Source organism: Pyrus communis, chromosome 17 (assembly GCF_041283825.1).
Source record: "Pyrus communis isolate YQ-2024b chromosome 17, ASM4128382v1, whole genome shotgun sequence".
NCBI classification, from domain to species: Eukaryota; Viridiplantae; Streptophyta; class Magnoliopsida; order Rosales; family Rosaceae; genus Pyrus; species Pyrus communis.
In genome coordinates this window covers 26,868,970-26,882,797 of record NC_142581.1, presented here as the reverse complement: position 1 = coordinate 26,882,797, position 13,828 = coordinate 26,868,970, and the positions used below count along the sequence as shown (strand labels likewise).

At 36.9% G+C, this 13,828-nt stretch overlaps 2 protein-coding genes across 2 annotated transcripts; both read left to right on the top strand.

The window, feature by feature from the left end:
- The first annotated feature begins 1,837 nt into the window (after nucleotides 1-1,837).
- On the top strand, nucleotides 1,838-6,261 carry LOC137708781 (uncharacterized). Its single transcript, XM_068447932.2, has 10 exons — nucleotides 1,838-2,481; nucleotides 2,581-2,718; nucleotides 3,036-3,224; nucleotides 4,196-4,333; nucleotides 4,397-4,518; nucleotides 4,658-4,790; nucleotides 4,911-5,040; nucleotides 5,134-5,213; nucleotides 5,324-5,458; nucleotides 5,610-6,261. Exons 1-10 carry the CDS (start codon nucleotides 1,975-1,977, stop codon nucleotides 5,871-5,873), a joined length of 1,836 nt encoding a protein of 611 aa, XP_068304033.2. The 5' UTR covers nucleotides 1,838-1,974; the 3' UTR covers nucleotides 5,874-6,261.
- Nucleotides 6,262-11,815: 5,554 nt separating this feature from the next.
- On the top strand, nucleotides 11,816-12,945 carry LOC137709483 (protein RSI-1). Its single transcript, XM_068448576.2, has 3 exons — nucleotides 11,816-11,951; nucleotides 12,242-12,266; nucleotides 12,451-12,945. The coding sequence occupies exons 1-3, from the start codon at nucleotides 11,874-11,876 to the stop codon at nucleotides 12,630-12,632; spliced, it is 285 nt and encodes a 94-aa protein (XP_068304677.1). The 5' UTR covers nucleotides 11,816-11,873; the 3' UTR covers nucleotides 12,633-12,945.
- Nucleotides 12,946-13,828: the final 883 nt, after the last annotated feature.

Sequence of the window (13,828 nt, the reverse complement as noted above, 5' to 3'; positions counted from 1 at the left end):
TTTTCAGTTAAATTCAGATTTCTCAACCATCTAATTTAGGATCATTGATCACAAGTCTCGCATATTCAATTGTTTTGCAATACAACATACATGATACGGATATACCGTTTTTAGAACACCTCATAACAATTATATAATATTATGGAAAAAACCTCACATATTATTATTGACACGTAATGTGACGAGAAAGATGTAACCACCGCATGTTAATTTTTGCAGGGAGGAGGAGGGGGAAGATGACGACGGATGTTGTGTTGGGGATTTGGGAGAGCGATTGGCGATTAGCGTAACTGCTTATGTCAAAAAGTTGCTCTTCTTGGCAGAATGGTGTGGGTCCCCACAAAACTATATCCTTCGTTCCTATGGGATCTGGTTGAGTTTCTTGTTCTACCCCTAATGTTTTACTTTAATTACGAAGTTGCCATGATCAAAATGGCTGGTAGTTCACTAGTTCTAGTTCCATTCATAATTTGGTACTTATTGCTTTGTGGGTGGCACCAGGAATCCAGTTATGAAGAGCTAAACGTAGCACTAAATTACTTTTAGATCATCCATCTCCTCTTCACATCTCTTTTTGGTGTTGAGGATTAGAAGGTTTGATCCTTTTAGAACTTGGAATTCCTATTGAACACATACAAAAAACAAAGAAAGTTAAGAAGAGTAAGAATTTAAGGCGCTCTCAAGTGACAATTTTGTGAAACCAAAGATTGGTTTACAAAGGTATAAAACTCCATCCTTTCCTTTTCTATCTCATGTTGTGTTAGTTTGGTTCACCTATCACTAGACTTTAAAATTCATGGGTTAAGATTGGTTTTCAAATTCATGTAGTCTAGCTTCCGCCTCTAATTGTTGTTACCCTTGCATGTTATACTCAAATGATCTTGAATGGACTAAATTTTTCCTTCACATCCTACCCGTGCACCAATGTTGGTCCATAGTGCCTCTTGTGTTGCAGCTGTATCGGAGACTCGGAGTGCTCTTTTCACTGGGCTGCAAGTAGTGGGACCTGCAAAAAATTTGGCCCTAGGCTAGCGGGTTGGCTATATCTAGCCTACCTTGCTGCTAAGTTTGGCATGATTCCTATAGATGATTTTTTTTAGTTCTTTTATTGAAGACTTATATTGTCCATTTAGAATTAAATATGGCATATAGTTCTTGAATGGAGATGCCTAGAATGCCACTAAAATCACAAGTTAGTGAATTAATTCGTGCCGTAGACCTAGAAATATCACAAAAATATTGCTATTTTTTAAATTGGACATTGTTTTTCCACTTACTAGTTTGAAAAATGCATCACCTTATCACATTGATTGCAGTAAGTATTAGTTGAATTGTTAAGGTCCGTAGGGGACTTAAGGGAGAGCTCTATATTTGGTCCATCATGATATCAAGCTGGTCACCACTATGTTATTTATTTTATTATTTTTTTTTTTTTTGACTAAACAGTGTTTTCAGTTATTGTAAAAATACTTCTAAATGAGTTTAAGTTATTATTGGATTGTTCGTCCATTACAATAATGATACATAAAGAGTAAGGAGTTTGTTGTACCAATACTATATAGGTAACACGCGTAATAACGTTTGACATGATAAAATGTAAGAATAAAAGCCTTTTAATTATTAAAAATAAAATTACAACTAATTATATTATAACATTTTATGTAATAAACTGTATTTCAGACACACCGGGTAATTTTTTTATTGTAGGAGATAAGATCAATTGATGTTGCATTGTATCCAAATTGCACATATGGCGTTTACGTTAAATGGCGAGTAAATAAGGACAAAACCGTCATCACAATAAATAAAAATAACCCACGTGTCCTTTGACGCAGAGTCCCTTTCTTGTCCTCTCTCCTTCAAAGCCCCCGACTTCCTCCCTCCGAACTCGACAATACTTCTTCACTCTCTCTCTCTGTCACTCAAGAAGGAAGCAAAAATCTAGAGAGAGAGAAAGAGAAACTGAAGCAAAGCATGGACGAGAATTCATCGGCACTAATCGAAGCAATTCTCAGAGAGCAACAGGAGGAGGAGGCACAGAGATACGGCAAGAAGTTGACCCAAAACGGCGACGCTTACGCCTGGCAAACCGTATCGTATCCGAAGCGAAACCGGAAATCCTCCTCCAAGGCGATTCCTGTGGATTCCAACGGCGGTCTCCACAACGGTGTCGTATCCTCCGCCTCCGACGTGTTTCGGCCGATCGAGCTGCATTCCGAGGAGCGCCGTCGGAGAGTTCTGGAGGCTCAGTCCGCAGCCGTTTTCGGAGACGCCGCACCAGGTGGATCGAAGCGGAATTCAGATGACGACGATGAGGATAATAGCGATGCTGAGGTGGCCGGGGCCGCCGTCGAGAACGGCGAGGTGAAGAAGGTGAAGCAGAAGAAGCCGAAGAAGCCGAAGAAGCCGAAGGTGACGGTGGCGGAGGCGGCGTCGAAAATGGACGCTGGTGAACTCGGCGCCTTTCTGGCAGATATAAATGTGAGAGATGCTAATCGCTTCTGTTTGTTGTCAAATTCTTTAAATTTGGGAATTCAATTCTGTTTTCTGATGTTTGGTTATGGGTGTTGGATTGGATAGGCATCGTATGAAACGCAGCAGGACATACAGCTTATGCGTTTGGCGGATTATTTCGGCCGAGCATTTGCGGCGGTCAGTCCGGCACAATTTCCGTGGTTGAAGACGTTCAAGGAATCTTCTGTGGCAAAGCTGGTTGATGTGAGTTTTTACTTACACGTGTTTCTCTGCATTCGACTTTGAATATTTTTCTTAAAATAATCACACCAAAAAAAAAAAAAAAAAAAATCAAGGCATCAAACTTTGGAGGACTTGTAGGAAAAGAAAAGGGCTTTTGATCATTTCGTCGTGTTTACTGCATATTCTGTGTACTGAATTGTACATGCATGCGGGTTTTCGATAGAATGTGAGTGTTTCGGAAAGCCCTTTTTTCGTCATTGTGTTTTCGAGTTGTGGAATATCTATATATGTTTCAAAGGGTCTCCTAATATCTTATGATTATGTTAATTGTCAAGCAGATCCCTCTTTCGCATATATCTGAAGATGTTTACAAGATATCGGTTGAATGGATCGGCCAGCGCTCTACTGAAGCGCTTGGATCATTCGTGCTATGGTCGTTGGACAGCATTCTTGCTGACCTTGCAAGTCATCAAGGAGTAGCCAAGGGATCCAAAAAGGCGGTCCAGCAAGCACCTTCAAAGTCTCAGGTAACTTTCAGTTGTTGCATGCATCGGATTCCCTGTTTAAAGTGTCTGGTGGTGTTGAACTTGTTTCTGCCTGCCTTGGTTTGTGACAAATTGTAGAAGGTAGATAAACTAACTAATAATGCTGCATCATCTTGCGAAGTTGGTGTAAAAATATGAGAAAAAACAGTGTTCGTGGGTCGTGGCCATGCTTTTGAGTTGAGAACTGTAGGAGCAAATTTGTCCTAAACTTTTCAATCCATATATTTGAGATAAATACTGCGTCTACATTTGTAAAACTTTACCAGAATATCATGTCAAGTATATATTTTGTAGAATTTTACATAATTGTATTCATCATGCTGCTCTGTATTAACCCCTTGTTTCTTGAAATGATTTTGTTTGAATCCACTGCTATTATCTGTAATTATAGTTTGTCTTTGCTTTCGTCACATTTTTTCCTTTCTTTTCAAATAAGTTCCTTCTTCAGCGGCTGCATTCTAGAGGATGCTTCTGTGTGCTAGCATTATTGAACTTTTAGATATCATATAATAACAGTTCCATAGCTTATCCAACTTTGTTGCATAAGTGATCCGATGCCAAGATTGACTAGATGTTTTCCTACTCTACCATCCTGGAGATGCTCAAAATGTGGATTTTTTTACTCATTTAGTGGTTCATTATCCTTGGGGATAGCTAATTCAGCATTTTGTTTGTGGGAATGTTTCTTTCATCTAAAATTGGATTCGGCATCCCTAAGCTTTAAACAGCAATAGTAAGACAGCAGTGTTTTAAATAGCATCGGAATATGGGGTTCAAGTTCAAAACTATTGCTAAAGTAACAATTAAATAACTTCTAAAGTAACAAACCTTTCCGCATCCTTGCCTTTTCTTTGTTCTGCCATTCAATTGGTTAACATTCTCTTTACCATTAACAGTATAGATTATATGTGCTTAAACCAAGTGAGTTATTAGCTGTAACCTTGGAGCTGCAGGTTGCCATATTCGTGGTTTTAGCAATGGTATTGCGACGAAGACCTGAAGTACTGATTAGCTTACTTCCTGTGATGAGGGCAAGTCTGAAATATGAAGGCCAAGATAAGCTTCCAATCACAGTTTGGCTGGTTGCACAGGTAATGCATTGTGTTTAAAGTTCCTAAAATCATGGTTCACTTTTCTAAGTTGTGGATATGCAGGCTTCTCAAGGAGATCTGGTTGTGGGGTTGTGCTCGTGGGTGCATTTTCTCTTGCCTATATTGAGTAGCAAGTCAAGTAGTAATCCTCTGTGTAGAGACTTAATTTTGCAGTCTGTGGAAAGGTATGACGCCATTTAGATTAACATGAGTTCTACTTTCTTCACCTTACATGTGTACATGTCTGGCTTCCTTGTCACAGAGACCTGTCTTCTATGACTAATTCTGTTTTTTTTTCTGTTCTTCTTTTATGTGTGATGTCAGAATTTTGGCTTTTCCGAAAGCCCGTCCGATTCTGTTGAACGGTGCTGTCAGAAAGGGGGAGCACATAGTGCCACCATCAGCCCTTGATCTCTTGATGAGAGTCTCTTTTCCAGCACCTTCTGCCCGAGTTAAGGTGCGACTCTTCAAGGAGCCTTTGCATAATTGCTAAATTTTCCATTTAAACAGGAACCCCACCCCGTCTTACCCCCCTCAACCAAATAAATAATATGTGGAAAATTTTGGTTTTGCTAAGGCAACTGAGAGGTTTGAAGCTGTTTATCCAACCTTGAAAGAGATCGCCCTTGCTGGTTCCCCAGGAAGCAAAACAATGAGGCAAGTCACACAGCAGATATTAAAGAATTCAGTTAAAGCTGTTAATGAAGGTAAAGCAAAGAACAAAAAAAACTTCTTTTCCTTTCAAAGTATTTCCCCTTCGAAATTCTCTTTCGAAGCTTGATGTATAGGGCACTTTGCAGGCATCCCTAATCTGTCCAAGGAAGCAAGTGGCTTATTTATTTGGTGTTTGACGCAAAACCCTGAATGTTACAGGCAATGGGTATGAATTTTGATCATTGTTTTTTTACTTCTTTATTTTTTTCATTTAAGGCATTGCACGAAGATTTAAATATTATCAATTTGCTGCTTCACTGTGAATATTTGGAACAGGACGTACTTTATCTGGACAATCTCAATGCAAGCGTTGTTCTCCTGAAAAAGCTATCTGCCGAGTGGAAGGAGAACTCTGTTAAACATGCTTCTCTTGACCCCTTGAGGGAAACTTTAAAGAGTTTCAGGGAGAAGGTAACTATATTCAGCTATCTAAATGACATAAATCTGCCGAGACCACTAATATTTTGAAGTTATGAACCCAGTCTTATTATTCATTTGACTTGTATTAATCCGTGTTACCCTAAACCCGGTCTTATGAACTTATTTTCTGTTTTGGGTGTAGAATGATAAGGCATTGGCAGGGGGAGATGATGTTGCCCGCCATTCACTGTTGAAGGATGCAGACAAATATTGCAAGCAGATTTTGGGACGATTGTCGCAAGGCCATGGATGCATGAAGAGCGTGGTGCTTGTTTCTGTTGCCCTGGCTGTGGGTGCTGCGGTCGTGTCCCAAAACATACAACTCGAGGACCTCAAGAAACTTGCAGCCAACTCTCTAAATGGAGGAACTCACCAGTACTTAGTACTTACAGCATACCGGGTTTAATTAAGTCTGGCATAGGTCAGCTAAGATAGGTGGCCCTTAAAAGTATAGGCAGAGGAGGATGAGTTGAGTCTTCAACCGACTTGCAGCAGGTCTCAGTGGAATTAGAAGAGCGTAAGCAGCAGCGTAACCAAGTCTGTGTTGCGGTTTCTCAGGTTGTTAGCCGTATCTGGTTTTCAGCGTCAGTCTGTTGAGTTGAGTGAGTTGTTTTTCCTTTCAGATGGACTAAAACGTTATGGAGGCGTGTGTGTTTCGGGTTTTCTTTATTTGTTTGTTGTGTCATAGAATAATAGTGTGTTGAAAAATGCACATGCAAAATGGGCATAAGAAGATGGGAATGAATGGCGGAATAAGTGCTTGAAAGAATGTGCACTTCTTCTCATTGTGTTCAGATTTGAGCCTTACCATTTTACTTTCTGTTATCATATTAGTATGTTTGAAATAAGAGATGGGGAATCCTTAAGGCCTCGTTTGGTGGCCGGGATCGGATTTCGAATAGGCTAGGAATTGAAGTGGATATGGTGGGAGTCTTGTCTAGTGTTTGGTGCAGTCAATGACTATGCAAAATGTTTTGTCAAGGATAGTGATATTCACACACTTACACTCACTTGTACATCTTACACGCCGTGTTAGTGAAATATTGTTATATATAAAAAAAAAAAAAAAAAATAAAGCAAATCATGACACGTGGCTAAGTGAAAAAGTGTGAACAATAGCTCTCTCAGAAAAAAAAAAAAAAAAAAAAAAAAAAAGAAGGAGATGTCGTGGGTTTGATACTTTATAAGCTATAAGTTGTGAATCTGTTTGTTTGTGTTCACGAGTAAGGTGCAATTCTCAACTAGCCTCATATGAGTCCGAAAGGAGTAGATAACCATGGTAATGTAGCATTACTCTTCTTTAATTAACAAGGCTTACCAATTACGGTTACTATTTTAGTTGGAGGCTGGACTTGCACAAGATTAGAGAGCAACTAATGAAAAGACATATGTTATTATGTTGCAACATGTTCTTTCTCAAGTATTCAAGGGAGACCGATTTAGTGGTATTCCTCGTCACCTTGTAAGTGTAAGTTCTTATATTCAACTCTTCTGGATGACGAGTTTGTAACTCAATTATTATAACTAGCCTATTATGTGTTTTATCCCAAATACATGCTCCTTTACAATTACAATTGTAACAAAAGTGAAAAAGAAAATCAAGCAATTCAAGACCAAAGAAGTTTGTGAACGAAGGACATGTACAAACATCAAACACACCAGTTCAAACTTATCGTTATTTTAAGTCATTCCTTTTTCTTTTCCGTTTTTTTTCTGTAGTTCATTTCGAGTTTTTCGTTCGCATCGGTTTGATTTTTTTTAGCAATTAATTATTGATTTAAGGACATGTTGACTTCCAAAAAGTATGAATTAGAATCATTTTCATTTTTGAGTTTTATGTGTTTTCAAACATAAGGGTAAACAATCATTTTACTCTTTAACTTATTTATGCGTTTACATACATGTAAGTAATGGAAAAAGATCCATAATCAAATACCTAAAAACAAGTAATCAAATCGACTAGGGGGACTAGTTGATCTAATTTGCTTTCCTTACCTTCTCTTATGTTTAAGCTCTCCAATATATTTACATTTTCTCATTTCTGTAAAGTAAACATACCCTAACTTTCTTCTGTGTAATTTAATTTACATTTATGTGTGATCAATGCTGTTTTTTTTTTTTTTTCTAGAAAATCTCGGCAATACGAAAGAAATTTATTGATATGAAAAAGGAAGTTACACCTAATTAGGGGGGGGGGGGGACATAAACCTTACCCCTCATAAAACAAGAAAACCAAAATACAAGAAAGAGAGGGGGGGGGGACATAAACCTTACCTTTCTTGAAAAAGAAAATACAGGAAAAGAAGAGGGACTTAAACCTTACCCCTATTGGAAAAGGAAATACAAGAAATAGAGGGGGGCATAGAGTCAATCCCATCTAAAATAAAACCAAAAAAGTTACATGCAAGATAAGCTGCAAAACAGAAAGGGAAACCCAAAATGATTAGGTAAAAAAGAAAATCACACATCAAGAAGAGGAGATATCCCATATAATCTGGCATGCCTAAGAAGTATGAATGCAGAAAATGAAGAATCTCTGTAGGAGGAGTTGCATGTCAAACAAGAGAAGATGAGAGAAGATGAGAGAAGCCCTAAATTGGCTAATTTGTCAGCGATGACATTCTCTTCTCAAAATGTATGAAAGCAGGCATTCCCTTCTTGAATGTATGAGAGCAATGGAAACCTATATGCTGCAATCAGGAAATACAGTTTGTCCAACGAGTCCGGAGTAACCAATGAGGAGAAAAAGATCCATAAGCAAAGCAAGATATTACAATAGAAAAGTCACTTTCAACCCATAAATTTTGTCAACCCCACGCAAGAGCCAACTCCACAACAAGGATGACAGTATGAAGCTCCGCGTAGAAAGAAGTATGATGCCCTAAACTCAAGGAGTAACCACCAAGAAAATAACCCGCATAATCTCAAAAAACCCCACCACAAGCAATAGGACTTGGGTTACCTTTAGCAAAGCCATCCGTATTCACTTTGATCCATGGAAATGAGGGATGCCAAAAAACAGGAACTATAGAATAAGTTTTACAAGACTCAGCCGAGATTCCAAGAGATACTAAAAACTGCTTATCCAAAATACCACATACATGACCTGGAGTGAAAACTCCAATCTGCCTAATCCAGGACAAAGTAGAGTGACAAATGCGTGGACAAGAAGGAGGCATTCTTTCAAACTTCACTTTATTACACATCTTCCAAATAGTCATTATTAAGAAAAATCATGATGCTAGCTAGACATTGTGAAGTTGTAGAGAAAATCTTTTTGACACAAAATCAAGTCATAAATCCGCGAATGAGCATGTAAGCGGAAGAATAGTTCCAAATTGAGTAGCAAGCCAAAACCAAGCACGTTGTGCAAGTTCACAACCCCAAAATAAGTGCTCAATAGACTCAGAATTTGTAGCATAGTTGGCATATTGGAACCAAAGGAATGCCTCGTCTTTGAAGTTGATCCTCTGTTGGGAACTTATTGAAAAGTATCTCCAAACTAAAATGGAGCAACAAGGTAGAATATAAGATTGCTAGATAATGGAAGCCCAACTTTTAACAGGAAACAGACGACGAACAATTTCATAGCCATCAAAAAACAAAAATACTCCAGATGCAGAAGCTTCCCAAATTAACATATCATTTTCCTAATCAATTGGAACAGGCACCTCTAAAATATCTTTAGCCAACTATGGAAAAGTAACAGAAAAAAAGGAAGGAATAACCCATTTTCCTCCACGAATAATGTCTAAGATCTTAGTGTGAGATAAAGAAGAAGCAAACTCAGTAGCACCAACGACCTCTACAATAGGTGTATCCAACCTCTTATCAACCCAAAGAGAAGCACTAGAACCATTCCCAATCACCCAACAACAGTTCTGAAACAAGATAGGGATAATAGATTTAAAACCAGGCCATATAGAAGATCGTTTGTGACAAGTATAGTATAAACGACCATGTAATTGAAATCACCCTCTAAAATAAACACTCCATAGAGAATCAAAAGTAATAACAACCCATCCAAGCTTTAAAAGAGCCATAGTATTTAAAGAGCAAAGATCATGTAATCCTAAACCACCCTCATTTTTGGGTGCACAAATCTAAGACTAAAAAACTGTGACAATTTTCTTTGAAGTCACATCACCGGACCATATAAAATTGCAAGCATCGCCAAAGAGACCTCAACAAGGAAGAAGGCATTGATAAACATAGAAACTATGCAAAGTATACTTTGGAAAATTGATCGAAGAAGTTGAACTCTTTAGAAGTTTTCCTTTTCAACCTTTAACTTAGCTTTAGCATTATCTGTCAAGGCCTAAAGATGACACCTCCTATACTTGCCACGAAAAATCGTGCTGTTATTGTCATGGATATTATCCTTTTATCACTTAAACAACTCAGTTAAGCATCGAGATTTTCATTACCATATTTTAGAAGCATTTTTTATTCTAATGGTCAATTGCACATTTGTACACACAACTTTCACCATCTAAAGCTCACACCACGAAGTCATTTAGATTCCACTTTTTAGAGTGAAAATTTACTAAAACTTTGTATTCACAGTGTTAAAATGAATCTCACATTAATAGGAGGAGAAGCATTACATATGTTTATAATTGCCAATTGTTTTATCGTGGAACATCAACTTTTTTCATGTTAACAGAGCATGTTGGCCCACATGTGAAGCCCAACGGCCACACGTGCTCCACGTCACTCCGTTTGAATGTACAGACATTAGGCTTGAAAAATCATTACACGTGAGGAAGCATGAGAATGAATCCCAAATTGATAGGAGAATAAACCTTGCATGTACTTACAAAACTACGTAAGTTGGGTTACTTTCTATATTGTCAATTGATTTTATGGTGAAACCTCAACTTTCTTCACATGGCTAAAATATAATGATACCAAGAGGAGCTTTTTATTAGTCTAGTTAAGATCAAGACGCATTACTACAGTTTAATAATATTTTTCTTTACTTGTTAGTTAGAAGTTTTAAACTTAAATTTTTTTAATGACGAGTTTAAAACCAATTTATTTTATTAAAATACAAAACAAAAAAAAACAAACAAATTGAAGGCCTCTTGCATCACCCACGATTAAAGATAATGATGTAACTACTAATTGACTTATAATAATGCTTCCATATTGGGTGCTATGATTCACAACTCACAGGGGATCTCGTGGTGGTAAATTAACAAAGCATATATCTAAATGGGGTTATTATATTAGGGATGTACTATCTATACTTTTTTTTCTTTTTTTTCTTTTACTTCTTATATATTTTTTGTTAATTTATATCCGTTGTTCTTTTTAATTTCATTCAATTCGATAATCGAAAATTTAAAATATGTGTGAGAAGTAAAAAAATAAATAAAAATATATGTGAATATCATGTCCCATTATTTAAGTCGGTGGAGTGAGTTGCAGTAGATGAGAGTAAATCAAACTGTTTATATGTTGCAATTTGCACGATCTTTCACATGCAACATCAAAAGGACCACATCACAATTATTGACACACTTCACAATTCAGATGAGAGACATCATCGCATCGAAACGTTTAAAAAAGTATCAACAAAATATCCAAGTGGGATAACATAGGGGGCTGCATGGCATATATTACTATAATTCTTGGGTGAACTATTTAACTAAGCTATCTGGACACAAATTCCCATGTTCTTATAACTAAAGTGGTTAGAAGGGAATTTTTTGAATGGTGTTTTGAGGTAATAGATATTTCAAATTTTTTATCTCTTAGACTTTTGGCCAAACATAAAAACCAAGATTTGCGGTTGAAAAGCCACCTATACTTTAGAATACCTTAGAAGTTTTGCGATTAAAAATGTTCATTGTGTTCTCGAAATCTTATGTTTGTTATATTGAAGTGTTATTTTTATTCGTAAGTATAACATTTTAAATTTAACAACAATTATGAATAGAAAGCTCAATTCAAATTACTAATGACTTATTATATGACTTAACTCAACACCTAGTTTTTACCGTCAGATATCATTGCGAAGAAATAAAACTAAAAAGAAGGTGGTCTTGAAAGAAAAGTAGTTGGTCTAAAATATTACTAACAAAAAAGAAAGACAGAAAAGGTAGGGAATGAAGATTGGATCTGTTAGAAAAAAAGTGAAAAAAAGACGATAACATGGTGTTAAAGTTGACAAAAAAAGCAAAAGCCCGAAACTAAAGCCAAACACTAAACACGGCGCCTTCAGCGCATGCAGAACAATCCCACATGGACTTTTGAGGCATCGGTTCCCTAATCCCCCAATTCCACGCCCTTAAACTACTTGTTTTATTCCACTAATCCTAATATTATATCCTATAAATAACCCCACAAATCCTCCACTACAAAGTAGAAACCATTCCTCTTCACTCTCAAGAGTCAGACAATGGCAGGACGTTCCTCCACCTCCGTCTTGCTTCTGGTTTCTCTGCTTCTTCTCCTCGCATTCTCTCACGTAGCTGAGGTACGTGCTCACAATCCATCTTCTTCGTTATACTGCATTGTCGAAATCTCGATGTCTTCGTCACTATTGACTATAAAAAATCATCGCCAATCAACTGTTCATACGAAATAAAGATTTGATACGGATCCTGATAACTTATACTTTTAAAATTTTATTTGGCTACAATACTTACGTGTATGATGTATCATATTCATATGCATGATAGTGATCTTGCTTTACAGTTTACATATATAGGCAATCTCCTCTTTTTTCTAATTTAGTTTCTTTTTTTTGTTTTTATTAATATCCAGGCTTACAAAACGCTTCCTCAGTCAGGTAAACATTATAAAACCGAATTCTTCAATTTATTTACTATTTTGTTAACTCTTCTTTTCTCTCTGTGTACATCAACTTCGAGGTTGCTCAAGAGTGTACATAGAGTAGGAGGGGAGGATTTATTCTCGAGTTCTTTTTTTTTTATGAACTTGAACTTGACAATCGATGTTAATCGTGCGTGCAGCGTGCACACCGAGATGTAAGAACCGTTGCTCGGCGACATCGCACAAGAAGCCGTGCATGTTCTTCTGCGAGAAGTGCTGTGCCAAATGCAAATGTGTTCCTCCAGGCGTCGTTGGCAACAAGCAAATGTGCCCTTGCTACAACAACTGGAAGACCCAGCAAGGACGACCCAAATGCCCTTAATTTAAATATATTTTTATCGGAAACATCTTGGCTTTATATAGTTTCCTAGATTATTATTATTAATAAGCCTGTCACCATATTTTTTGGTATGTGACAGTTATGGTTTATATTTTTAGTCTAATACATTAGGACGACCCTAATGTTAATTTATGCCCTACTGTCCTAGTTTCTTTTTGGATAGTAGCTAATGCTCTTAAAGTTAAGCCCACATTTCCTCTGTAGCTTGTTTTTTCTTTCAATTCGATTTGTAAACTTCGATTCGAAACTGAAAGAATTTGGTATCAAAGTCATCGAATCAACCACCATTTTGTGAGATCCATGGAGATTTTATGTTCATTCTACAATATCGAGATTATTATTACCCTATTTATTGTCTAATATTGAAATAACACTGAGTGGTACAACTAGCTCACGTGTTGTGAACCACGTAGTAATACGGTTTAGTGGTATTCTTCTTCACTTATAAGTGAGAGGTCTTATGTTTAATTATCGTCAATAGCAAATTTGAACCACATTATTGTTAACCCATTGTGAGGCTAAGTCTACCCCTCCCTCTTAGTGTAGATAATATCGTTTGTTCAAAAAAAATAAAATCAACCTCACGTGTTATGAATGATTGGATGATATCATACTTATAGTAGAGTGGGAAATATCAACTCTATCGAACACTTATATATTGAACTATTAAGAGCTCATGCAGTAGCAGAGCCAGGCTGGGCACGTTGAGTTTACATGACTCCAATAAACAAATATTTTCTCTCTTGTTTTTTTTTTTTTCATCAAACTTTTCTTCTTATTTCCTCTTCTTAGTACGACATTACTATGTGAACAACAAATATGATTAACTTTAGAATCGCTTATTATGACCTCATTGTTATATAATCCTGACTCTGCAGCTGAGCTCATAGATAGTATTTGGTCTTAAAACTAGCTTGTAAGAGAAGGGTTGGATACTTATCAATTTCTCAATGTTTTGTTTGTTGTTTCTTTGTTTAATCTTTCTATTGTAGAAATCCTCCTTCTATGTTGTTTCTTCATGCCATTTTTTTTACGTATTCATACCTTCTTTTTTTTCCGCGTATTTAAAGTGTAGACTTGTAAGTGAGAGGTCTTAAGTTCGATTTTTGCCAAAGGCAAACTTATTGTAAGGCATAGCCCACTCCTCTACCCGTTTAGTGTAGATACGATCATTTGTT